The 27,788-nt window shown below is 41.1% G+C and overlaps 2 protein-coding genes across 12 annotated transcripts in view; one reads left to right on the top strand and one right to left on the bottom strand.

Moving 5' to 3' along the window:
- The window catches only part of EYA2 (EYA transcriptional coactivator and phosphatase 2), an 86,605-nt gene extending 76,385 nt beyond the window's left edge, over positions 1 to 10,220 (top strand). For all 5 annotated transcript variants that reach the window (XM_033075051.2, XM_033075052.2, XM_033075050.2 and 2 more), the window contains 6 exons: positions 2,361 to 2,419; positions 3,189 to 3,349; positions 4,248 to 4,362; positions 4,953 to 5,074; positions 5,845 to 5,945; positions 9,358 to 10,220. In XM_033075051.2, coding sequence (XP_032930942.1) covers positions 2,361 to 2,419; positions 3,189 to 3,349; positions 4,248 to 4,362; positions 4,953 to 5,074; positions 5,845 to 5,945; positions 9,358 to 9,438 — 639 coding nt within the window. In that variant the 3' untranslated portion in view covers positions 9,439 to 10,220. The remainder of the gene's footprint in view (positions 1 to 2,360; positions 2,420 to 3,188; positions 3,350 to 4,247; positions 4,363 to 4,952; positions 5,075 to 5,844; positions 5,946 to 9,357) is intronic.
- A 6,321-nt stretch (positions 10,221 to 16,541) lies between these two features.
- Positions 16,542 to 27,788, bottom strand: part of ZMYND8 (zinc finger MYND-type containing 8) — a 44,988-nt gene continuing 33,741 nt past the window's right edge. For all 7 annotated transcript variants that reach the window (XM_033075042.2, XM_033075047.2, XM_033075041.2 and 4 more), the window contains exons 13-21: positions 26,419 to 26,571; positions 25,215 to 25,718; positions 22,522 to 22,893; positions 20,796 to 20,986; positions 20,179 to 20,259; positions 19,110 to 19,188; positions 18,328 to 18,567; positions 18,021 to 18,178; positions 16,542 to 17,744 (exon numbers count right to left, since the gene is read on the bottom strand). In XM_033075042.2, coding sequence (XP_032930933.1) covers positions 17,730 to 17,744; positions 18,021 to 18,178; positions 18,328 to 18,567; positions 19,110 to 19,188; positions 20,179 to 20,259; positions 20,796 to 20,986; positions 22,522 to 22,893; positions 25,215 to 25,718; positions 26,419 to 26,571 — 1,793 coding nt within the window. In that variant the 3' untranslated portion in view covers positions 16,542 to 17,729. The remainder of the gene's footprint in view (positions 17,745 to 18,020; positions 18,179 to 18,327; positions 18,568 to 19,109; positions 19,189 to 20,178; positions 20,260 to 20,795; positions 20,987 to 22,521; positions 22,894 to 25,214; positions 25,719 to 26,418; positions 26,572 to 27,788) is intronic.

Genomic DNA, 27,788 nt, shown 5'->3' with positions numbered 1-27,788 from the left:
AGCTGCCTTTTGTTCATGGTACAGTGCTGGCTAAAGAGCAGCACCTTCCACCCCCAATCCCTCTGGAGATATTATTGTCTAGCTCTCTGGAAAACAGGTATTAGGGACAGGAGGGCTGGCAAGGGGATGAGGGTTTAACAAACAAGAGGATTAGTGTGTTTACAAGGTGCTGCCTTTTGGAGCCATCCCTGGAGGTTTTGTGCTCTGGGAACTGTTGGTCCCCACCTAATGTGAGATGGAAGCTCCACTGATCAGTGATTCCATGAAATGTTTGAAACTCTAGCACAGTTCTGACCCACAAACAGACTATGTGTGCCTTTTAGGTTGTTTTTGTATCTGCATGAGACATACCTTGGGAGTGCTCAGGGGGATGGGAGGGACAGCAGGAGCTGCTCAGGAGCCCTGTGTTTCACAAGGAGGCAGCAGAGGCTTTCCCAAGCCAGCAGTGCCATTTAGGACAGCCCAGGCTCCTCTGAACGTGCCTGCTCCCACCTCAGGCAGGTTGTGCAGCACAGAGCTGTCCCAGGACTAAAACCAGAGCAGTGCCCAGAGCTGCAAGGGCTGGCTGGGGTTTTACACATTTGACTGAGGTACAGCCTGTGTGTGCCACACTGCATCCCCCTGAGACCCCAGTGTTAAAAATCAGGTGTGACACCTGGGCTGTGTTCCCATCACAGCCTTCCTGCCATCCCAGCAGCCTCCTCCTTGTCCTGCTTTGATTCCCCACTCACTGAGGTTTCAGGGAGATCCTGCAAGAATGAAGGATGGTTTTTGGGAGGCAGTGGTGGAAGGGGGTGCCCTCTGTGGCTGCTCCCCGAGTTCCCCAGCACTATGAGGTAGCGTCTCAGCCTCTGTCAGGGTGTTTTATTAACTCAGAAATGTGATAGCTGCTCCTGTCACACTCCAGTGTACAGAACAATCCATTCACAAATGAGAAAAACAGATCCCTGCACAAATGCCTTTCCCCTGACTTCAGCCCGTGTTGTACAGCTGGAGGGGAGTGGGCTGACCCCAACTGCTGGGAGGGGGCTAAAAAATGCTGGGCTGGGAGGAGAGAGGTGCCAGCACAGATCTGTGCTCAGCTGCAATTATGTACAGCAATATACATCCAGTGGTGTGTTGATAAAAGAGCTGATGAGATGAGAGCAAGATCCAATTGTGTGTCTCTTTGAGAATTACCTAAAATGCTGGAGGAAATCTCATTAACATGGACAGGAACTTTCTGTCATGTTTTGCCACTGACAACAAGTTTTGGTTACTTGTTTGGGTTTTTTTTTTCATTTTTTGAAAGAGGCTAGTTTAAAGTAATTCATCAAACTCATCAGTGTGTAAGGAAGGTAGAACAAATTCTGTGGTTTTCAGAACCCTGAAGTGGTGAAGAATTGCTGCACCTTGGTTAGCTGCAGTTGTTCTGACTCCAGAGTCCTGTGGTACCAGGTGTCACAGCTTTAAAACTCTGTTGAAAAATCAACTAAAACAAAAGTAGTGTTCATCAGCTTGCAGCCTTTCTGTTCTGTTCTCACCTGTAAGGCTCATGGAGAAAGGAGAGTTAAGGTGGTGGGGGAAAATCCCAATTTTTGTCTTTCTAATGTTAATGCTGAGACTGGGAAAGAAACCAAAGGAGTAACATTTCTCACATTTTTGAGGCAGGGCCCCCACCATTCGAACAATGAAGAATTTGGGGAGATAAGATCTCGAGCACATACTTCATGCAGGCTGAGCTCCAAGTGTATATTCTGGTTAAATTTCCTGTGCACAGATTTCCTCCTCACTGACACACATTATTCCTCAGCTCAGTCTGTGGCTGGGGCAGTGGAAGAGTTCCCTTCAGTGCTTCAGCCCAGCTTCCCTGCACATCAAAGCAGCTCAGAACAATCTGGGAAAACACAGGACAGGCGTCTCTGGGAGTCTCTGTGGGACAGATCCTCTCCCCCTGTAATTATGTGGGCACACACCTCCTGTCCCAAGCAGTGTTCTCACAGGGGGAAAGGCTGCCAACTCTCTGCCTTATCATGCATACAGAGTAGAAAAAGCACAGCTTTCCTGGCTAAAACACAAGCATCTCCCTCCCTCCTGTCTGCATAGGAAGGAGTTCCTCACTCACTGTGGACTCACTGTGTAGGGATCACTCTGTTATTCAAGAGCTGTTGTGCCCTTAGGTTACAGCACATCTCTCTGTCTGTTCATATTTTGTGCAAGTGCTATGTGATACTTGTTGCTAACAATTAACTGGCCAGACTACAATACTAGCAAATTGTAAGATTTTATCTCCTTAATATTACACTTAAAGTCACTTTGCATTATATTATTTCAGGATTTTTTCCACAACATTTACTTACTTTTTTTTTTTTTCATCTCAGGACTGTGACCAGATCCACATAGATGATGTTTCATCAGATGACAATGGTCAAGATCTGAGGTATGGGGTCTCCCAGGCTGGAGATGGATGTCCCCAGCCATTTGGAAATAGCAGGGGGCTGGTCAGTGATTGTCCAACCTGCACTGGCTCCATGCAGTCTGCATTTATCAGGCACACACAAGTACAGAGTCCCCTTTCTCACATGCTTGTGCCTGTGCCTTCTGTCAGCCCTGACTATGCTGAGCTTTGAACCATTCTGGGAAATGCATCTAAATTAGGTTGAACTCCAGTCAGACCAGTTTCTGATGTGATTTAACCAGACAGTTGTAACAGCTGTCACCAAAACACTTCAAAAGCAGACTGAAAGGTTTCCACTGTCCAGTCTGTACTGAATGGGCTTAGCAGTGAGGAGTTGGACTTTGCCATGCCAGATCCTTGTTGGAACTTGTACCCAGACTGCACAAACATTGCCATTACCTGTGTGAGCTGGGTCATCACAGAAACTGCTGTGCAATTCCATCTGCTTTTCCCAAAGTGTTTCCTGCAGAGCCGTGGTAAAAGGAAAAGAATGAAATGTGCAGAACTCATACAGAGCTTTGCAATTTGTGGTTTTATGGATGATTATTGTGAGAAATTGCTGCAGGAACAGAACATTTTTTAGATCAGTGCTGGTAATTGTGTGAAGATGAACTGCAGTTCTGTACAGCGTGTCCTGTGTGTCTCTGCTGCCACTTGTCTCCACGTTTCTTTTCAGTCGTTTCCCCTCCCTGCTGGCACTGTGCAGGCTGTAATTACACTGACCTCTCCCCTTGCCTCCTCCCTCTCCCAGCACGTACAACTTCTCTGCTGATGGCTTCCACAGTTCCAGTGCCAGTGCAAACCTGTGCCTGGGCTCGGGGGTGCACGGCGGAGTTGACTGGATGAGGAAGTTGGCGTTCCGCTACCGCCGCGTCAAGGAGATGTACAACACCTACAAGAACAACGTGGGGGGTGAGTGCCACTGCCAGCCCACCAGCAGCCTCTCATCTCCCCGAACACTGGGGCCCTCCAGGGGCATCTCTGGATGCTCTGGGCATCCCTCATGATGTGAGGGACTGAGCATCTCAGTCACCGTTAATGTGGTTCTGTACAGATTAGTGGGAGGCACACTAAATACCTGGTTTAGTAGCTTGAGAGGGTCTGAGTGTGAGGCTTTGTTTTGTAATTTATTTGGCAGGAAAGCAACTTTCTCCAGTTTTTCAGAACATTTAGCAGGCATGCATACAGTTCAAAAGTAAATGTCCTTTTTTCCTATACAACATGTCTGATGGCTTTCTTGTATTATAACTACTTGTTTTTAACTCCCCCAAAACAATACTACCAGCTATCAGGATTCCCTGGGTTCCTTCATCTCCCCTAGCTCCAGACTCTCAGCTTCCTTTTTAGTACATCAGTGCAGGTTTCCCTCTGACTAGAAAAGGAAAGAAGCAAAACTCAAAGCATCACCACAACTTATTTATTGGTTGGAGGAAGAGTCTACCCTGCATGCACTGGGAATGGGGAGTGGCTTTTCAGGAGACACAAAACCCTCCTGGCCTCAGGTGTCTCCCTGCCCACCTGGCACAGCTCTTCCACCTTGCTGCTCACTTCCCTTGCCAGCTCTATGCTCACTCCAAGAAAGGTGTTCAAGGAGGTCCTGCCAGACTGGAATATTCCAGCAGAGGGGAAGAAAGCTGAGCTGCAGCAGCAGAGGAGTGTGACATGGCAGGGACAAAGGGAGAGAGTGGCACAGGGCCAGGAGAGGGGCAGAGGGAGAGCTCAGAACACAGGCAGTGCCCTTTGGCATTGAGCATTCAAAGCCATGCAGTTCCTTTCTGTGCTCCTGCAGAGACACTTTCCCTGCTTGCAGGTTTAATAGGAGCTCCTAAGAGGGAGACCTGGCTGCAGCTGAGAGCAGAACTGGAGGCTCTGACGGATCTCTGGCTCACACATGCTCTGAAGGCGCTCAATTTGATACATTCCCGGTAAGAACTGCTCCAGGAATTGCCTGTGGGTTTGGTCCAGGAGCTCCTTTGCTTCCCTTGTTTTCCTCCTCTAAACAAATCAAACACATTTGCGGGACTTTGCTGGCCAAGCCTGAGGGATGCCAGTCTGCACATCAGCCAGGCTGAATTCACAAGGCTTGGGGTGAGCTTGGGATGGTGAACTGAGCAAAAGCAAAGCAGTTCTTTCTTTTCCTTACCTTTCCTTGGCTCCCTCATCCATGGCACCATTTTCATGTGAGCAGGAGAAGAGGAGAGGGAGGGAAGAGCCCTTCTGTCCCTGAACACATTCACTGCCAGAACCCAGCATAGACATCACTGCATTGTGTTGAAATTCCCACCAAAGAGATCCTGGCAAGCTTGCAGTGAGGCTGCACCACTGCTGCTAGTTTGGTTTATGTTTTTTTCATTCTACTGAGCTGATCAAAAGACATTTCTGGTACTCACGTTATCTTCCTCTGGCTGCAAAATCCCCCATTGGCTTGAGAACTTCCAGTGGCAGGAAGGGTTTGCTTCCTTCCATCTTTCAGTCATGAGAGAAACCCAGGTTTCTAATAACTTCTGTTTCCTAGGCCCAACTGTGTCAATGTGTTGGTCACCACAACTCAGCTCATACCAGCTCTGGCTAAAGTGCTTCTCTATGGCCTGGGCACTGTCTTCCCCATTGAAAACATTTACAGTGCAACAAAAACAGGTAAGAGCAAACTGAGCCTCACCTAAGACAGGCTGAGGTTTTGTCCCTAAGTCATGCAGTGAGTGAGATTTATTTTTAGCTCTGTGCTTACAGATGTCTAATTCACATCCTGACTCCCACACTTAACCTAGTACAGACTGCAGGGGGAGAAAAGTCTGAAAAACACTTCTCAAGTGTCTCTGTGGGGATGTGAGCCAGATCTATAGCAGCACACCCACCCTGTGGAGCACTGGCTGCTCGTGGGATGTCCAGCTGCACCCAGCTGGAAGGAAAGTCTGCTTGGAGCTGTTACAGAAACACTCTGCATCCTCTTACCCTTGCAGAGGGGTCAAGTGTGCTCAATGAGGTTTGTGAAGCTTTCTGACTAATAAGTACTTGGGGCTTTTTTGTATTCTGTTCTTTCTGGTGTGTTTGAACCTCTGAGGATTGCATTTTCATGTTTTTACTGCACAGAATGAACAGAAGAGGGCTCTGGAAACTGAATGCCATGAGTGTCACTCAGTGTGGCAGCTGCTGGCCTAAGCAGGGCATCAGTCACAAAGCTCACACAAAACTGGCAGCACTTGCAACTCCTGGGCTGACAAAACAAGTGCTAGTAACTGTGATGAGATGGAGAGGATCCACCTCAGAAGAAGATCCAGTTTGCAAAGAAAGCAAAGAATGCTGCAGCCAGTTCAGCTGGGGGATAACTCCAGATCCTGTGCCTCAGTATTGGCTCTGCCTGTGGTGTGTGCCCAGATAAAAAATGTATCTTCTCTTGTGTTGCTCAGGGAAAGAAAGCTGTTTTGAAAGAATAATGCAGAGGTTTGGAAGGAAAGCCGTGTACATTGTAATAGGAGACGGTGTTGAAGAGGAACAGGGAGCAAAAAAGGTACAGTTTGTGGATGCCATGCTGGATTCTTCCAACTTTTGATTGCAATGACCCTTTCTTTATTTAAGCATTTAATAAGGCTCCCTCCATTTGAAGCCGCTTACAATTGGTCTCATTTCTTAATATGCAAAATCAACAATCCCCTTGTCAGAAATTCCATATTCTAACCCCCCCACTTTGGCAGCTGGTACAATATTTCAGGTAGTTGCTGTGTCACATGTTCCAGGAATCATTTTTGCTTATTAAAGATGGCTAAAAAGACATGAAAAGGGAAATTCCAGTGTGTTATCTCAGATGAGCAGGCAGAGTGAATTTCTGTTCTCACATGCTGCTTTTGTAAATTCTAAATTGTTGGAATTAATTTTGAATTACTTACTAGAATTTGCCTATGTCCATACCTGTGTTTGTATTTATGACTCATTGAGTAACTTAATTATAGCAAATACCAAAGGGAATTTTGCAGAGTTGCTGCCTTTATCAATGACTTCTGGATAAATGTGATTAGTTTCACAAGCAAAATGAAATTAGAAAATTGTCCTGAAGGCAAAGAACAGAAACTGCAAGAGCAGTGTGATCAGGAATGATGAGAATTGTAACAGCCAAAGTTTTTGTTTCCTAAACTTTAGACCAGAAACCTGCCTGGAACTTCCATTTATTTGGCTTTACAGGGTCAGGAATACAATTTATTAATGGCAGACATTATTTGCAAGATGTCTTTTGTGCATCCTGGGTCTTGTGCTGGCTGGAGAAATGTGATAGAGCTGCCTTGGCTGGAGGAGCATTGCACATGGGTTGAGATGCAGGAACTGGCTGAATGAGCTCCATCTTCAGCAAACTTTAATTTTGAAGAGATACACAAATGCCTGGTGTAGCTCAGGTGGTGTTGCAAGTATTACATCTGAGGAGCTGAGCTGTCCAGCCTTGTGCTGCAGGAGCTGGTGTCTCATTCTGACTGAAGATCCTGCAGAGACATTCCAAGCAAATTTGAGCTGTGTGGTTGCACAAGCCCAGGAGCAAAGGGATCCCAATAAATAAGGTGGGGGGAACAGGTTCTATCCCCAGAACTGTATCTCAGATTATCTACAAAGCAGCAGGAACAGGGTTTTTTTCTATAGTGTATTTTTCTTGGCCAGTGGAAACAACAATATCTGCACCCTCCTTGGAAAACTACCTAAAACTGCAGATGGTTTTGTAGCTCATGAAGGGTTAAGGAGCTGTCAGGAAGAGTCCAAAATGCTTGACTGGGGCTGAAGTGACAATGGCCTGCTGCTGTGGCAGCTCAGTGCCACACTTCAAAGGCAGTGGGTCACTGAGCAGAAGTGCATCAAAGGCAGCTGGGGAGGGTCAGCACTCTCCTCTGCTGGCATCTCAGGAGCCTCCTGTCTGCTGGCCTGAGCAGCTCAGCCATTAGTGTAGAGCACATTCTTTGCTGGGCTGTCACCTCCTTTGATTGATGACAATCATTAATCAAACCTTCTACACACCTGAGCTTTATTAAAAAAAAAAAAAAAAGGAGGGGACAGGCAGAGAACCTTTTGCACTGATAACATCTCCAGTTCTGTGGGTCATTTTTCTTCACCTGTCTGATGAGTGATAAATCTGTAACTGCTGAACAACAGGAATGGCTGGGAGGCCAAGTTTTTTTTCTGGTTTAAGAAAGAAAAACAGATAATTTAATGGAAGGGTTTAACAGAAACTAGGGGAGGGGGGAGGAAATAACTTTTCCCCTTAAAGTGAAGTTGCAGAACAGTGGATTTCAGTCTCTTCAGCTGCCTGGGTTTGCTTTCTATATCTCTACACACACTGATAACAGCTTGAAGAAAACATTTATTGGTAGGCAACATACCAGAGAGAAGCTTTAGTTGTATTTAAAGGTTAGAGGAGTGTACATAGACACTCTGAAACATAAACATCTGGAACCATTGGAGTTTTTTGTGCACAGGTAGGAAATTGGAAAAGGAATATCTCCTTTCATCAGAATCTCTGGGAAGTGTATGTTGTCTGAAGCTTTGTTGAAGCTGTTTATGCAGGAGCAGTGTGGTTACAGGTGAATTCCTGCAGTGATAAAAGACTCTCAGCAGTGTTGTGCCCATGCTGGAAGGGACTAAGTGCTGTCAGCTTAGGCTTTCTGTACATTCAGTACTACATATATACTACTGACTGTGCAGGGACTGACCTTTTGGGAGAAGGCAAAGGAAATCAGAGTCCCAAATGTTTCAAAATCACAGTGCAGAAAGGAGTTGTGTCTTTGATTAAATTGTTTTAACTGTTTTGGAGAAGAAACAATTCCAGCACAAACCCAGGCTCACCAGAACACACAAGAAAATTGTATTTAACAGCTAATGTTCTAATTATTTTGAGATTCTCTCTGTGCAAGCAGCCATGGGGGTCACAGCTATTGCTAAGGAACTCTGCTGTTCAGGGATGCTTTCAGGGCACTCTGGTGACAGGCAGCATTCCAGGTCCCTGATGGAACTGAGCTGCACTTGTTTCACAGCAGTTAAAAAGTTGACACTTTGTCCTCTTTCAGGTGCAAGTCTTGTTTTCCTACAGTATATTCACAGCTTCTAGGAGAATGATCAAGATGTTATGAAGAAGATAGAATAGGTCACAGGTGGCTGTCCTTCCAGATTTTGTCCAGATGCTCAGATTTCAAGAGGAACTGGCTGGTTAAAATTTGGACATGTGTGTACATGGCTTCAAATTTATCACAGCAAATACAAAACAGGGAGGCAGAAGAATAATTTAAAATAATCTGACATAAATGGGAATTAGGAGAGTTTTTTTGGGACAGGCTGTTTTATAATCCTATTACACCTTCCCCTGAGGCAACAGTGTTATGTTAAATGAATAATTGACCTGAGCAATGATACCAGTTCCTACATTTACAGAAAATGCAGTATGACCTACTGTTCCAGTTAATTGGGAAGGTGAATTGTTAGAAAGCATTTTGGTTGTGTGGCATTTTATCCCTTTATTTACACTTTTATAAATTTTAATAATTGCCTTTTCCAATAGATTTAATTTGTCTGTGAATCACTGATAACGGCTTTCACTACTAAAATACAGTAATACAATAATATTGCAATTCTAGAAACATTTCTAATTAATTTGTGGGGGGAAAAATTGGAGCAAATCCAGTCCACATCCTCCATTACCTGTGAAGCAGGATACTCCTAAATTGTGGAGGATGTGTCTTCCTGTCTGCACAGGAGAGACAGATGAACAAAGAGCCATTTCCCACTTAGTCCCTTCCTCCCTCCCTGAGATGATCCTCCTTGCCCCTGGCTCTGTGACAACCTGGTGGCCAAGTACAAAACTGTTCCTGAGGGTACAAGCGAAGAAAGTTGTTTTGATCTGAGTATTACACAAAAACAGAAAAAAAACCTGCACTCTTTTGGTTTCACTCTAGCACAACATGCCCTTCTGGAGAATCTCTTGTCACGCTGACCTGGAAGCTCTTCGGCACGCCTTGGAACTTGAATATTTGTAGCAGACCCAACATCTTAGCACTGGGAGGGCTTCACTCAGACTCTCACATCGGTTCCACCTATTCCTCAATGTTTTCTTGGTAAAAAAAAAATCCCACAGCAACTGCAGTTTTTCTTTTTTTTGAAGGAGAACCCTTTCAGTGGAAGCCTTTAAGAACTTGCAGCCAAAGAATAGTCTCAAGTCCTTCTTCCTTTGGACAGAGGAAAATCCTCCTGCTCAGTCGCTGGGATGCTGCAGTTGCTGGCTGAGATGGAGGCATAGAGCTCTAATGGCCTTTTTGCCATCAACAAGGCAAATGCTACAAGGCTGGGTCTCCCTGTCAGCATTTTGGTTTTGAAAGGGGAAGAGGACACAGCAAGAGTCTCTGCACAATCCATCACATCACACAGGACCTTCTGAAAATAGGAGTGAAACTGTTGATTTTTTTTTTTTTTAATTTTTAATTTTTTTTTTAATTTATGAACTAATCTCATTACTCTGGTATTAAGCTCTGTACCTGTGGTTTTCATCTGGCTTGTGGGGGGTGGGGAAAGTCTTACTGTTCTAAATTAATAGTTCATTTCTCCAGAACAAACTCTGGGGAGAATCATATTGTGTACATGAGTAGTAAGGACACGTGGAACTGCTGGTAAGAACTGTAGCTGAGTTTTTGGACTTGACCAAGATGGTTCATGGACTGTGCCTGTGTCTACACGGTGCCTTATGCTGCCGTCTTGGGGCTGAGGATGGGGAAAAGTACTTTGTGATGAGTGAAAGGCATTAAATAAAAACATGTTTACATTTTGGGGGAGTGGATGACCTGCCTTCTCTCCCCCTACTCTTGGATCTGAAGGTAGGATGTGGAATGTGTGCTCCTGTTTCAAGGCTGGCCTGGTAATGTTGCTGTCACAATATTTAAATTCTCTGGGCCTGGCTGGATCTCTTGGTTTGAAAATGGCTGATTGTTCCTTGCTGTGGCACCAGGTAAGGGCAGAAGGATCAGAGGCTCTCTGGAAGGAGGGGTTAGACATGCAGCAAGTTACACAAGTGCCACACACACCTGAGGGATACTCCTGACCTCTAAAAGCATTTAGAGAACACAGTGCTAGATCTGAGGGGCATTTTCTGCCAAGCTAAAGCAGAAAATCTGATCTTAAATTAATCCAAAGCAGCAGCCCCACAGCAGCTGTGCCACATCAGCATGACCAAACCCAGCCTTTCAGTACATGCTGTGGGGACAAAGAGCTGCTCTCTGGGCTTAGCACAGCTCCATGCAAAATGTCACTTTTCTAGCACAGGCCGTGCTGGTCTCAGGGCTCGCTGAGCAGAATTTTTTCAAGGTTTCCCTGCTGTAAGTAGGGTTTCCTTCACTTGTGATGTAACTTTCTATTGGTGACAAAGTCAGTGGAGAATTGACTAATGCCTGCAAGGTAAGTGCTCTGGTAAATACACTCTTGAAAGAGGAAAAAGTGTCAGGGATTGCAGATTCCCAGAAAAGCACAACTTCAGCTTTTAATACCCCATCAAGTTCCAAATTTAACACCTGACTTAATCAAGTCAATTGTGTGAGCACTGATTCTGGTTTTAAAGATTCTTGGAAGATGTTGTTTTCAGAATATATTTAAAGTTTGAAAGCTCTTGGTTTTGTTGCTGAGCTTCTTAGCAGAGCTTTGGGCAGGAGAGACCAAGGGTGAACCCATCTGGCACACAGGTGACACCATGGCACATTCATCTCCCAGTGCAGCAAGAGTATCAGGATTCACTTTCCAGGCAATTCATCATGGATAATTGTACTTAAGAATATCCAAAAGGCCCAGGAACATGCACAGACATGGACAGGTCTTGCTCAGTTCATTCACCTGTAGTTTTATGTACTTCTAAATTTTCTACATACTTCACTGGGATTTGGTCACTTGTTATTTTAGAGGAGGAAAGAAAGCCTCTCTTCTGTAGAAATAAATAATGTTCATTAATAAATAAAAACCTCCACAGGCTGGAACAAGTGTCAGAAAGCAGTAGGGTTTCCTTCAACAATTTGTACATAATTTTCTCATAACACAAGGCCTTTTTCAGCATCCACTTTCCATGGGGAAGGCCAAAACATCATTTCAAGCTTTCCAGTTTTGTGTTTTTCTGTGAACAGTAGCACTGGGAACATGAACTGTGGTTTCTTTACAAATTCACAGAACAAGGTAACTGCAGGAACAGGAACTTCAGAAAATATTCACAGATTTTAGTGTTTCATAAGCTCCCTGTTTCTTTTATATTTAAGACACACATGGAGAAGTCTTACCCAATTAATGTCCTCTTGAAGGGCTACAACTGCACTCAGAGGCCCCATCTCTAACCCCAAATCCACCCAACACTGATGTGCATCTGTTCACCCTGAATCCAGCCAATGAATAAATGATACACAACATCAAACTGGGCAGGCTTGGCTCCAAAGGTCCCTCACTTCTGAGACAAAGTGAAATTACCTGTGATCTGGAGACTGCAGAAAGGAACATTCTTCCAGACTGAACCAAAACTGGAAACCCAGGAACACAGAACATTTTTCTAAAACAGTTTAATTAAAAAATTGTGACGTTTCTTGAAAAATTGGAGAAACCCAAAGCATATTGTGTGTGTCACCTGTCTCAGTCACAAAGAAACACAATTGTCAAAAAAGATATTTAAGTTTAATACAAATTTTATACAAAGAAAATGTGAAAAAATACTTCCATATGCTAAAAGCAATTATGCTTCACAAATAAGGCCAGCTAGGCTAGTTTTGACACAACTGCAATTAATGAATATTCTGTTCTCACTTTTTTTCTTCTAATACTTTTTCCCTCTAATCTGGGTACTAGCTGGAGACTGTACAAACCGCATTCTTATATAAACAATGGGAGAAATCAACATGACTAAAATGTACAACAGAATGTACTGGAATGATATCATACAATTAATTTTCTCATATACATACATCACCTTTGCTTTGTTCAATGCCTTTGTTTTACACAACATACAAAATGGGACTACAGCCTCAGTGTAACAGACAGCATCTCCAGGGGGTACTTCCTCTCATACTGCACTGCTTCATGCTTACAGAAAAACAGAAATTCCATCATATAAATAATACATGCTCTGGCCCAGCATCAAAAGTCCTTTGCCCACGTTTCCCAATCCGTGTTTTTCTCCACACCTAGTTCTTGTTCGAAGTCCTCTGGGAGGATTTTCAAAAAAAAATAAAACTGTGAAGCATAGCAACAAATTTTACTTTCCTCAATCTTTGATATCAGTAAACAGAAATCCTGTTAAACCCAGCTACTGCTTCATTTTGCAAATTTTCTGATCTTAGACTGAATGAAATGTTAAAATATTTAAAATATTTATTTTAAACAACATTTATGTTTGTTGTTAGCCTGGTCATTGTGAAAAACAGTATAAATTTTTATAGATTTCAGGTCCACATAATTTGCCTAATAGAGTTAACTGAAAAGAGATATCCTTCATCACTTGGTTGTTCAGAGAAATTCCACAAGAGTTTCAAAGTGCAGAATTTTTTTTTCACTCTAAATGCCAAAAGTTGTTCAGATTTTCCATATTAGATTATTTGACGCAGTTTCCCAAGACCAGTTTTCAGCATTAGGTTGTGGTAAGGCTGTTTTAAACCTTCCTTTTCCAACTTCAAACACTCTTTATAAGTTAAAGTCAATACAAATATAAAAAGGAGATGGTACTCTAATGACATCCACAAATTGTACATTATTTACAAAAGAAGCATAGTTTTAATATGGATCTTACCTGTCCTCAGCTTTTCTAAGCCAGCACTAATGCTTTACATTAATGTAGTGTAATTACTGCTTTGTACACATACACAAAGCTAAAGTCTGAACCTCTGAGGTTAATCCAAAGAACTGTGTTTATCTGTCCCATTTCTATTAGATTCAGTTATTCCAACAATGGTATGAACTTCTTGTTAGCAGTTAGACTCTTCATACTTGGACTGGCATTGTGGTCTGAACATACTGAGCTCCAGTTCTCATTGCCACTGTCCCAGCAGAAGGACTTACCACTACAGGAATGGGCTGTGGATCAAAACCAAGAGAAACAGATTGTTATGTTAAAGGTCACATAAACATGACCACAGAAATAGAGATTTGTTTTCCAGGGGAAATCCAGAACAAGTTCTATTTTTGTGCAAGAACTAATACCTTTGTTACCACAGTATTACCTCATTCCAGGGGAGGAGTAGTGCATTACTGCCCTATAGCCAAGAGTGTCTCTGTTCTCATCACTGCTATATTCTATAATTCTATAATTCTTACAGGGACAGGAGGTGCTATAGGGGCTGCACACACTGCCTGTGCTTGGAGGGTGAGGGTTTCAGAGTTACATCCAGTTACATATTTTCTGCAGACTAATACATGGGAAGAGGAAAAAGGGCTAAGAAAATCCTTTGTCATTTGAAAAAGTTCTGACAAATCAAACTGAAGTACAAAAATACCCTTGTTTATAAGTATATTCTTGTTACACATTACTTAAATCTTTTTCCCCAAAAGGAACTTTTCCCCCATGCATTCAGTCTACACAGAAGAGAACAAAGAACATCCATTTGAACAAAAAAAAAGTACTTAAGTTAACTTGTGCACAAATCAATAGCAAAAACATCAGCATTACTGGGAACTGTCTTACACACCCTGTAAAAATATTAATATAGAATAAACTTTACACTTCCATCATACTAATCATGATTTATACATCTCAACAAATGGAGTTTCAGGACATCTCTATAGGTGATAATTGATTCTACAGATGCAGAGACAAAGGCACAAGAATGTTAAACAATCTGGTCAAGGTCACATCACTCTGGAGATCTGTAAGAGGATTTATTGAACCTAAAGTCTGTATCTTAACCTTCCTCCAAAAATGTGAGAAAGTCTAGAAATGCTAGGTGTGTTCCAGTACAATTCCAGTGATGCACAACTGGTGATCAGACAAACGCATCCATTTCAGTTCACAACCTCTTGTGGAAGAAACAGGGAGTGAGATTTTGAGGAACCTGAAAGGGATGCACAGATCTTCCCCCAGTGGTAGTGTGACATTCCAGAGAGGACATGGAAGAACAAATACAAGTTCACTGAAGCCCAATGTTTCCCCACACTGATTCAAGAAACCACATGAGTGTCTTAATGATATTCCACAAAGACTCTGAGTATCCCTGCTGAGATGGATTACAGCTCCTTTGTGCCTTCCAGAAGCCTACTCATTCCATTCCCTGGAATGCAAAGAAGATGGGTTCATATTTTTACATTATTTTAACTGCAGGAAGAATAAAAAACAAACATGGGACCAATTTGCTAAGTAAATTCAGGATTACTGCCACTTTGTAATGATTTCAGATGTGTTTACAAGGTTCCGTGGAAATGGTACCCAGAAGATACAATGGAAGTTGCTCAGAGGAAGAAATTGCTACTTGGACACAAAGTGCAAACTGAATTCTAAAGAAGCCATTATGTAAGCCACTGTCAGTACTAGAGGTGGGGGAATTAGGGTTGCCACAGATGCCTTTTAAATATACACACTTACACACATGGAAATCATTAATTCAGTTCTTAGCGCGATCGGAATATGGAATGTGCGAGACTCCTTAAATGTGTTAAGATCATTCCCTGAGAGGTAAATTTTCCACCTCTGCCAGTTTTACACATATGTACATTTTGCATACATAATTAAACATGCACTAAGGTTTAAAATTATTTAAATTGCACGTGCAGTCATTAGAATACAGAGGTGTCTGTAGCTGTGCAAGACTAATGCCAATGTGTACAAAGTTATAAACATGCACAAAGAAAGTTGGAAACCTTTCACACCTTCCAATTCCGCTTTACATAACTCAACACACTTTGTGTTACAGAAAACCAATGAGGGTAACTGTCATTTTTCTGAATATTACACAAAACCACCACAGGATCTTACAACCTCGCAGTTATTCACAAAAGAAGCCTGATGTCTTAGAAGTCTGCTATTGGATTTTAAAACACGTACAAAACCTTATTGTTAATGGTAGTTCAGTCCAAGCAACTCAGAGCCAATGCTGCAAAGGTGCACAGTGGTCTCACCTGAGACCTAATGGAACTGAAATGCTGTGAGGAATGGGGGAAGTGTCTATCCCCAGCAAGAGCTGTGTTTGTGTGGGATCTGATGGCTGTGAAGCACTGCTTGAGCATGAGTGTATCCACCACCACACACAGGCGTGTCCTGCAGCTGGGGGTGTGCACAGGGAGAGAGACAGAGGAGCTTCTACAGCACATCAGGCCTCACAGTCAGTGTGGGTAAGGCACACTGTTAAGTCAGATAGTTTTTAACAGTGTATTTGAAGTCAGAAATGAAGTTACCCACTTCAGGCTTCCCTGCTGAACCCAGCACAGAGGCAGAACACGTGTCATGGCCAGGGCAGCATCAGCTCAGGAGCCAGCTCTGACAGGAGCACTGCAGAGCACAACCAGCTGAAATAACAGGCTAATAGGGTGTATAAAATACAAAAATCCAACTCACTTCTGTCCCATCTACTGTGACTGATACCAGGGAATTTGGATGTCCTTGGTTAAGCCTTTGATGGAAATAACCCAGGTCTAATGCCAATGCAATTTCTCAATGTTTCATAATGCTAATGTGCAAGACTGCATGGGAGAGACACTGCTGACAAATGCATATTCTTTTTCACAGGTACTGAGATGTCACAGGAATATCAAGCATAGCTCAGAAATAATTAAATTCTCTAAAATCTTTAAGATACCATAGACAAAACAATATTTAAAAGTTTTTTAGAATGACTTCTATATATTTACATTGATGCTGTGATCAAGTATATACATGAAACAGACCAATAATGTGAAACTGCCTGTCCTCAGTGCCTTTGCCAGACTTCAAGATTTCTGAATCTTTGCAATCATGAATGGAATGAAAGGGTGGAATGTTGCACAACAAAATAAAGCATTTTGCACTGCAAGTTGAGACTATACCAGTGAATTCATCTCTTGATACAACAGCAGACAGAGACAACCCCCCGGAGATACTGAGCAGCTTCAATGCCAGGAACAGCACTGCTGCAGACTTTAAATTATGATGCTGTACTTACAATTGTGGGTTGAGTAGTTGGAATAAAGGTGCTGGTCTGCAGTACCTGGACCAGTTTTATAGGCTGGTTGCTTGTCACACCTGTTGCTATCTGCAGAGACAGCACAGGCAACCTCAGTAGAAGCCTCAGCTTTTACACAAATTCCACCTAGTTGTTACATTATTATTATTATGATATGCAATTTGTTGGATGTTTTCTTTGTGTTACAATTTTGCATCGTAATGAATTCACAGGTTATTTCTTTGTTAATAAAACAAAATTCAAATTATGAACACGATCAATGTATACAGCATGATGTTTCAGGTAGAACATCTATATAAAAGAAATTCCATATCTGTGTAACTGGAATATTCCCTGGAAGGTTTTAGGTCTCACATTCCCTACTTCCCCAATAGTACAAAGCTTGTGCTGCCATAACAATGCATGTGAACAGTAAGTGAGTGAGCCAGAGTTCAACCACCTTCATCAAAACACTGAAGTGAAACAGCACCTCCTTTTCCCCCTTTTCAAATCTGTTCCCCAAGTTACTCCCTTAGATGACATTTCAAGCCCAGAGATCTAACACCAGACAGTAGCAAAAGTGTCAAGAAATGAACACAGCTCTCTAGATTACTATGCTTCCCAATTCTACAGGACTATCTCGATGAGACATCATGCTGGAATCACAATACTACAAAATTAGTTTGCTTTTAATATTTTAAAATACAACAAGGCTCCTACTGATGTGGAGGATCATGTGTAAGGGTTTGAAGGATCAGCCCTGGCCCCCTCCCCCCCACTAAAATTTTTCATTTAATAAATCTTGCAAGGGCAGAAAAAAAATGATGCCAAAATTGCTAATAGTCAAGCCCTACCTATAAAGCAGAATCTTCTCTATAAACATTTTCTATATATGCAATGTTAAGTCCCTTTTTTTAGAGCATTTGCTCATCCTTGCCTACTGAACACTATCAGAGTAGATGCTATGGAGGATTTCCAAACTGCTCCGTTAACCGTTGATCCAGGTGAAGTGTTGTATCAGTTATGGAATATTGTGGTACCCTAATGGCAGTCTGTGGTGAGAAAGTAAGTTGGTTTGAATGCAGGTCTTGAGCTTGGCCTCTGAACCCCCAGGCAAGAAGGGCTTGGAAGTGCTGCAGTCAGTATTGCTTATCAGAAGGCAACTTGTATCGAAAGATCCAGACCAGAAGCTACACTGATGGGTCCTGGAGAGAGAAAGAGAAAGAGTCCAGTCCCCCTTGGCTGGAAGGATGAGTCAAGCCAACACAAGGTTTTATTGGGAATGAGTGGAGGGGAAAGGGTGTTCCCAGAGGACAGGAGGTTTTTTTTTTTTTACAAAAACCACAACTCCATCACTCCCCAAAAAGCTCTCCTGGAAACACACAAATGGTTATAAATTCCTGGCTTATCTAGGGAAGTCTTTAGGGGTAGGTTTCAGAGAAATCTTACACATTATTTTTGTCTGAAGTGTTGATACTCACTGTAACACTCTCTTTGCTTTTATCAGCTGAACCTTCCTTTTCCTTAGGAGTGCTGGCTGTTTCTGTGGGTGTAGACTGCACACTTGAACTGGGCTGGGATGATTTATTTAGTGTTTCTGTGCTAATTTCAGTATCTGTTTCCTGCTGTGTCGCAGTAGCTAAAATCAAGGAAAAAACGAATGAGGCCACTACTCACAGGAGCCAGTCCACAGTCCCTCCTCAAAGCCACATCTGCACTGAAGAACTGAGTCACTGTGGATCCATCCACCCACCCAAACCCCCCAAGCTGTGTGTGAGGCACCATTACCTGACTGTGTGCAAGATTTCATGTGCTCAGGCCAGTGAGCTTGTTGGCAGGGGTAGTCACAGTAGCTGGTATTCCAACAGCAGTAAAAGATGGCCTCTTTCTTGCAGTTGGCACACCACTGCTTCTTCTTGGTCTCGTCCACTGCTTGTTGCTTTTCCAGTTCCAGCTGCTTCTTCACCTCAGCAATCAAACGATCTCGCTCCTGTTCCAGGCTCTGACGCATTTCAGCCATTGTCAGTTCTAGTCAAAATCCAGAGAAAGATGGGTTTGCATTTTCCACTCCCCAACAGCAAAGAACAAAACAGTAATATTCATGAATTTAAAGACAACATGAAATTAAACTCATCAAGGTATCCCCTGAGTTTGGGCATCTGTTTCATACCTACTCAACAAATACAAGTCTTCCATCTTCTTTTCTTATTCTGGCACCATGATTTTTAACCGTTACCTTCCATTTGTTTAACACTTTAGTTCTAGATGTCCCACAAAAGACCAGAATATAGCATAAGCACAAAAAGGAGATATACAGGTGCTGCTAATGTGATTTGTCTTTGCAAGCCCAAATTCTTGTTCTGCTCCAATATTCAGAAAATACAGAGGATTGCATCTCTTCTCTCATCTCATTTTTCATCATGTCTTGGTTTCTTTACAAAGCAAAATGTGTTAGTTCCAAGGGGGACAATGTGCAACATCATGTCAGGAAGGGAACATATACTAGAAGCATTTCCATTTTCTATGTAGGACAATAGCTGACACACTGGTTTGGACTGTCATTTTCATACCTAGGTTATGTTTCATTTCTGAGAGTTCCTGTTGATGTAACCATTGGAGTTTTTCTATCTCAATCCTCAAACGCCGAATCTAAATATTAAAAATATAATAGTTAGTAATAACAAACACAGTATGGTAATACAGAATTATTATATAAAAAACCATGCCCAAACCAATGAAACATTGTTTACACCAAGGTTCCTTCATATTAACACAAGGACAAGACAATAGTAAACCCCAAACCAAAGTGTGAAATATTCTAAATATCTGCTAGATTTGCTCACCATAAAGTTCAACAGGACTCTTTAAAGACAAAAAACTTCTGTTAAACTTACTCTTGATTCCTCTGACACTGTCAAGTCTCAAATTTCTGACATTTATTAGCATGACATTTCATTTCTTTTATTTTATTTGTAACTAGATGAGGCTTAAAAAGGCAAGATAATCTATTCACTGTGGATCGGGAATAATACAAATATCTTTGCTCAAAACTTTGACTTCCTTATTTTGGTTAAAGCAGGTAAACAAATCATCACACTTCAAGCTTTATTTGTTCCCATTCATAGTTAGTTTGCACTGCTTTATCTGCCTTTTCCAAGGTTAAAAAAAGCCCTTAGAAGACACTAAGTCCGACCCTTAGGGAACATTAAAAGCAATGGATAGCATTTCATTAAAAAAGCAAAACATTCAAAGTATTTAAAATAAATATTAAAAACTATGGTCATAATCACATAACTGGAATAAGCTACTGCACTACACAGTTAAAAAAATTTATTTTCAATAAAACCAACTTAATTTCTGATTTTAAACAAGGTGGCAAATTCTTGAGAGAAGACTGAGGGACCTGGGTTTGATGGCTTAATGCTTATCTTACAGAGCCCACCTGGTATTTTTTCAGTGCTTTTTTCCACCACTGGAATCATTACTTCTAAAACAGCACAGAAATTCGTCCTCTCTTGATAATCTCCACATATAATACTTTGTACATACAGTTATGTGGCACGTTCACATACATTAAAATACTAGTTTGCATTTTTCACACTTAAAATACAAGTTTGCTTTTTTTAATCTTACACTGACCTCAGCTATTGTACTTCCAGTAGTATTTTTTGATAGATCATTATATATTTCAGTCATTGTTCCTTTGATGGCATCCATCATCTGAAAGACAAAAATAAATAAAAACTTTCTTTAATATATATTTTTAATAGATTCCCACTTTCATTTTCTTTCAACCCCTCTGCTGGGAACCTATATTGTTACCCTTCTCTCTCTCTCTAAATATATGTAGTTTACCTGGTCCCACTATTTAGAAGTTAGAGCACAACAATTTTGATCAAGACTCTGATTTTCAAGTGTCCTGAACAAGTGAACTGCTTGACCTTCTACTTTTTTAAGAAATTTCTACTGATATAATTTATAAACAAAAAATATATAACCATGAATTTGGGGAAGAAACTCAATGCAAAAATATATCGTATTCATTGATTAAATCTAAATATTTAAGAGTATGGAAAGCTCATGTGCCTTCCCTCACTGTCACTGATGTGACCAGTACCACAGCACCCCTTCTCTTTAACAACCTGCCATCTGTTTAATGCAAGAACACACATTCATGACAAGTTCCCACCTAATGAAACTACAGGGTGTTTTAAAAGAAAAGTACAACTTTTTTACAACCCTCCTCCAGAACTTACTTTGCTGGTATATTTAGCAATATCTGCAGCCACATCAGCTGAAGCTGTTGCAATTGGCAGGTCTGTGTTGAGGGAGGAAGAAAGTGTGCTTGCAGATCCAGAGCTGGTAACCATGGAAATAGGCTGAGTGCTTGTGACCAAGGTTATGGTGGATGTGGAAGTGCTCTGTGTGATCTCTTTTTGCTGCACAGCTAAGGAAAGAGAACATTGAGGGGATCAATCACACAAGGAATTATGAAAACAAGAGGCAAACTTCTACCTTCAATATCTAATTAAATTGTGTGCATGTAACCATGCCAGATTTGCTTTATTTATACAATGGTGCCATCTGATGATTAATTACACAGTGCCCAGCCACTGAACTTGTACATAACTGTAAGGCTTAGAGGTAATGAATGTAACTTTGAAACTAATCATTTTTGACTGGCCAGTGTAGAAGTATTTTTAAAATAATATTTCTTTAAGAATAAAACTTTTCAAGCTATTTTTACTGATTCATATTATAAAAGATGTCTTCATTGCCATTGTCCTCAGTAGTGCAATTACTGAAATAAACAATTTATTCATCTTCATGAGCTACATTTTTGTTTATGCCAATTAAGTATATAAGAAATCTATAGACTTTATAGTTTTCACATGATAGATTTCTAGACTATAATATTTAAGATGGAACCCTGCCATGATGTGCTCAACAGCAAACAATACTGAGAAAAACTCACAGACTGAACACAAAGTTCAGCCCATACTGTTAAGGTATGTACTAAATTATGATTCTATTAAAAGTTTTGCATTTAACTTCTCCAATTTTCACATTTCTTTTTCCTCACTGAACATTTCTGCATCAATTTATGCAGTTTACAAGCAAAAAATACCACTTCCTCAACACTGCTTAAATAACAAAAACAAAGGCAGTTTGGGAGCAGAGAAATGAACTTCTGTAAATGTCTCTATGTGAGCCATCACCTAAATCTCTCCTCTACAAAACCACCTGCATGCCAGTGGTGTCAGCAGAGTGGAGAATGTCTCCTCATCAGGCACAGCCGTAAACATTTCAGTTTATCAATTTGAAATGACAAATGAAGCTGATTTACATAAAGTTCCTGTTAAGTGAAGGGAAGCAGCAGCAGCACAGGCTTGTGTAAGCCTGTGCCAGCTACTGGTGAAGGCTCCAGCAAAGGGATGGTGAGAAAACAGTTGTGAAAACATTCTGAAATGCCAGGGCTGTTTGCTCAGTAAACTCACATCAAAGTCTTGTTAAACAACAAGGATTTCAAAGACAAATCCTGGAGCCTGCCTAATTTCATTGTTGACAAATTATACTCTGAAAAACTCTTCAATCCTTCAGATCTACTGCTTGTCAGACAAAATTGGAAGCAATTTGTAGATACTGAGGTGACACCAATAAACATGCAAGTGGAATAGTTAATGGTTTTAGCATATGATCCAGAAAATTATTCTGTTTACCCTTCCAAATCTGTTATGGCTATGAAAAGCAAAAATATTTATAGAGACACATAATTTTTTTGTGATTAAAATAAGGAGACATGACTATAAATACACACAGAAAGAGCAAGTACAATGATAACTGGTATATTAAAGACACTTATCAGAGACACTTTTAGATTTTGTTTATAGACAAGAACTCTTGGCTGGGCACCCTTGGAGCACAGGGATCACTACTGGGGAACTATGGCACCACAGGAACATTGAGTAAGAAAGTGTGTACCTTTAACTGCTTGTCTGGTCTGATATCTTGTCCCCTGAGAGGACTGAGGCTGCTGTGACTGGGACTGCTGGCTCTGCTGCTGCTGCTGCCTCTGCACCTTCTGCATGTGCCATTTCTGAGAAGATGTCTGGAATTTATTTGAAGAATTCCACACCACCCTCTGCACAGCAGGGGCGGTTTCCTTGGGCAGCAGAGGCCTCTGCTTTTTCACAGGGCTGCCTGTGGCAGCAGAGGGAGCACTGACAGTAGAAGCAGCACTGGTGGTTGCTGTCACACCAGCTGGGGGGGTCTGTGATGCGGAGCGGGTGAGCACTGGAGTTTCTGGCAGAGGCTGGGTGCTTGCACTGGAGGAAGGTGGAGTTTTACCTACAACTAAACAAACATGAAATGTTATGCCAGTTTTTCACCAACACATCCGACTCATAATTTTCCATCTAGTTCTTGGAACAGCCATATATACCTTCCAGTCTGCTTTGAATTATTTTCCTCAAAAGTTATCAATATTCTACAAGTAAAGTCATTTCAGTCTAGTTGAAACCGGTGGCAATACAGATGCATCAGTAGCTAAGCAAAACAAAAGGTACAAAACCAAGAAAAACCAGCTTACTAAGCAAAACAAAAACTACAAAACCAAGAAAAACCAGCTTGACCTCATTCAGAAGATATGTAAGAGGTTAGCACTTGTTAGGATGTTTCTGCCTTACCACTTTCACCTGTCATCCCCATTTCCTTCAGGAGAAAAAACAACATTCTAAAGGATTAATGTCTGAGCAGTATCTGAAGGAACACTACAAACTTCCTCAACAACAGTGAACTGACATTGACAACCAAATGTAGATGACACCAGGTTGGGCAAGAGTGCTGATCTGCTCCAGGACAGGAAGGCTCTGCAAAGATCTTGTCAAGAGTGAATCAATGGCCTGGGACAACTGAAACAGGTTCAATAAGGCCAAGTGCTGGGTCCTGCCCTTGGGTCACAACCACCTCTGCAGCACTACAGGGGCACAGTGGTTTGAAAGCTGCTCAGCAGAAATGGACCTGGGGTGCTGGAGATGAGCCAGCAGCGTGCCCAGGGGACCAAGAAGGCCATGGCATCCTGCCTTGTGTCAGCACAAGTGTGGCCAGCAGGGTCAGGACAGTGATTGTCCTGAATACTTGGCACTGGTGAGGCCACACCTCAGGTGCTGTGTTCAGTTTTGAGTCCTTCAGAAAGGAGAGCAAAGTGCTGGAGCAAGTCCAAAGAGGGGCAGTGGAATGGGAAGGGTCTAGAAAACACATCTTGTGAGAAGCATCTGGGTGTGGGGATATGGCTTAGGGGGGATTATGGTGATGCTGGGTGCATGGTTGGACTAAATGACCTCGAAGGTTTCTTCCAACCCTGATGATTCTGTGAAATTTACTTTATATTTAAGATATCTGTGTTTAAATCATCCAAAGTTTATAGCTGACTGTTCCACACTTATCAATTTAGGAACTGGATGATTCTTTCAAAACTGCAGCCAGGAAAAATCTGTCTGAAAGAGAAGGCTGCTGCACTGACAGGGGTCTGCAAAGGGACAAAGACCTTCAGGTTTGCATGCATCAGATCTCTTTTCTGGACCAAAGCATTTTAATATCTTGTACACAAAAGGTAGAGCCTTGGAACCATGGACAAGATACAAATTACATCTATAATATACTCTAATATATATATATATATGTGTGTATGTATGAATGAATGAATATATAAATTCACTTTTAATTTCACCCAGAATATGTGTCATTTCTTTGCCTCTCTATCAAAGTAAAATTTTAGGATTACTTATTCTTTCAACCATCACTGGTTTAGATCACATGGACAGTAGTTCTGAAATTCATAAAGCTGCCTTACTTAATAAATTTTTAAACAAAGCAAGAATCCTCAAAATTAAAATTCTCCTCTTATTTGACAATCCAATTTCTTGATTATAGTAACATTTACGCATTAAATTCTGTCTTAAAATTCAAAATTCAGGAGCATTAAGTGGTCTTCTATAGTATGCTTAGTTAAAGGATTTAAAACACTATTTTAAATAAAATTATTGAGCCAACATGCTATAAAGTATCAACAACAAGATTAAAGTTATATGAAAAATAAAATATTTTTCAATCCAACCATTTAATTCTGGTTTTCTATTTTTCAAAAGACTAACATGCAAAACAAGGCTAGCAAAAGAACATTACTCATTAATTGAGATTGCTTTCCTCTTTTAGCAGCACAAACAAGGTACAATAGCTCAGAGATACCAGTGATTTAGTTGTTCTTTTGATTATTACTGAGTATGTTTACATTGATTTGCATGGGTTCTTATGCAATTTCTATGTTTGGCAAGTTCTAATTTCTTCCAAACCTGAAATGTTGGGAGGTCAATGGGAATGTAAAGATTCAACTGAAAGTAGTAATAATTGCAATCTACATTTGTGACAGAGCAAAAATTATGGATATTCATAGCTCTACACTGCTGAAAGAAAACAGTAAAACTAATTAGGTTTAAACAAAAACTACAATGAGCACTGGAAACTTTTTTCATTGTCACAAAGGATGAACAATCATCCCTTAAAATTGTTTTAATACAGATACCTTTATCTTAATGCAAAAATAAAAGTGGCAATTCTACCTTTAGTAACAGCCCTACAGAACAGAGTGGGGAAAAAAGGAAATAATTTCATCCTACCATCTTGTTTAGGAGAAGTTTCTTTAGATTCTTTCTTGTTTTTCCTTCCTTCCCGAGTACAATGATCATCTCCTAGGTCGATGACAAGTTCACTCTCAGAATCAGAGTCCAGTCCCAGGTGCACAGTTGGAGAGTCTGTCTCATCTTTACCTTTCAGCTTTTCTTTTGCAGGATGCTGTAAACTCTTTCCCTTTTCAGAAAATTCTTTTTCAGTGTCTGAAACAGCTTTTTCCTTGACTGCTTCTTCTGTTTTCTCCACTTCTGGACTTGTGCTTTTAAGTTCCTCCTTGTCTTCATTCTGTGCTGGAGGCTTAGGTTTTTTTTTCAAGCTCAATGATTCTTTATCACTTCTTGCACCTTCCTTGTCCTCACCATCCTCTTGATCATTCTTTGATTTCTGATCCTCATCGCTATATTCACTGTCACTGGTATCAGATTTTTCAGAATCTTCAGAGTCACTGTGTTCTACTGCAGTATAAACAGCTTCAGATATTTCATTTATTCCTAATTGTGGGAAGAAAAGTACATTCCATGCTGACATCAGACTGACTGATATTACCAAGAAAATACTCTATATACTGGAACAAAGTGTACACATACCATTACCTTAACTGCAGACCTTAAGCTACAAAGCTCAGTGCCCTATCCCAGTAGCACAATGGGTAAGAATGAACTTCTACATACCCCAATTAATATTTTTATTTCATTCAGTGGCCCTCCTTTCACTACTTTTTCCCACTGCCTGCAAGGTCTTTTGTTCAACTCAGAACCCAATGCTGGCAAATACAAAAATGAATTATTTTTATCTACAAGAAGCCACCTTGAAAATCAGCAACACTATTCACCTGATCATAGTTACTTACATCCATTCTACTCACTGCAACTGATAGAATTTAGGCAGAATTCTCCAATTATTCAACCTGCAAAGCAGATAAGACTATAATCCTCTCATACTGTGTACATCAGAATGGTACAAAGCCAGGTTAAAAGATGAAAACTTTTTGACAAAAACTTGAAGCATCAGGTCTCACTGTGCTTTAAAGCAAACTAGTTCAGTGTTCTGAATTTTGCCTCAAAGAGTTTGAATATTCCCTTCTCTTGTTTTAAAACATAAAATATTTCTGGTTTTACTATCCAAAAACTTATTTAAGCTCCAATTTAGGTGTATCCTGCTGATGTCCACTGTGCTCTTGAGGGCACTCACCCAGTTGTGCTTTACAGCTCTCGATGGTCTTGTCCAGGTTGAGCTGGAACCTGCTGCGGATCTGGCGCTTGGGGGAGATGAGCTGCACTGGGGTGCTCTGCTGCTGCACTGACTCACTCAGCTCCTTCAGATCCATCTCAGCCTTGCTGCGATCTGCACAAAGGAACACAAACCCAGAGAAAGGTTTTACAGGAAGAGCCGAGATCGCTATCCAGATAAACCACGTTTCACCAAAGAGCAGTGCAGGCAATCTGAACATACTGCACTTTTCTTTGAACTATGGGCTAAATAATAACTCTACAATGACTTCACTACAAAAAAAAATGGATTCTTCCTCTCTTCATATACAAAACACATGTATCAATTACGGAGACATTTTCTCCATCAATGTGAATTAATTAAGAAATCCCCATTCAGGTTTGTAAAGCTGTCTGCACCTCTACTGAACTACTGCTCTTGTTTACTACTAAAAGTACAACCTTCACAGAGAAAATCAAATAGAAATAAAATCTTTACAAGATTGTAAGACACATAAAATCTTTATAGTCATCATTTAAAATCCAAAAGTTAGGTCATGAAAATACATACAAAAATATGGATTATTTCACTGGATAGAATAGTACATTTTTCAGTATATGTCAGCAAAATCTTGAGTTTTCATCTACATGTATAGAACTTTCTGAAATGCACACATTTGTCTGCAAAGAATACACACTACAGTGCTAAGGCTAAAACTGTCTTAGCAACTAAGTTTCACATTTTTCCTTCAATTTTCCTATTTCAGAGGCTGTATTTCTATAGCACAATCCTATCCTTTACCCTTTGCCAGGAGTGCTGTCATTCCATCAGTGCTCAGGGCACTAAATCAGTTGGAGTTAGCTGAGGGAAGAAAAAGGACCCATGAAGAAGGAGGAAAAAATGAAGAGAATTATGCTTGGTCAGTTTAGTCCCTTCAACTGGCTTGAGGTAGGATCAGAAGTGCCAATGCCATAAGCTGAGAAAACTCAGAGGCCACAGAGAAGGCAAAAGGTAACACTGGCACAGTGTGCATTCGTGCTTTATTTCATTTTAGTTTCATTCTAGAGTAATTAAATATGACACAGCATTGCCATATTTTACTATACATATATGTAAAACATTTTCTGTTGAGGCACAACTTGCAGAAATGTAAAATAAATTCAAAGAGTTGAACCCATGATTCATTTCATATCAAGGTACATTCTTACTATTTCCTGCCTCTGTTATCCAAGGGTAGGTCCAGTATTACCAGAGACATGTTTTTCTTCCCCCCAAATCCCTGAATATCTTGCTCATTCACATTTCAATTTTTCAAATTAGCAAGTCTGCCAGTAGCAACCGATGGTTCATTT

Source organism: Catharus ustulatus, chromosome 17 (genome assembly GCF_009819885.2).
Source record: "Catharus ustulatus isolate bCatUst1 chromosome 17, bCatUst1.pri.v2, whole genome shotgun sequence".
NCBI classification, from domain to species: Eukaryota; Metazoa; Chordata; class Aves; order Passeriformes; family Turdidae; genus Catharus; species Catharus ustulatus.
This window is presented reverse-complemented; position numbering and strand designations above follow the sequence as displayed.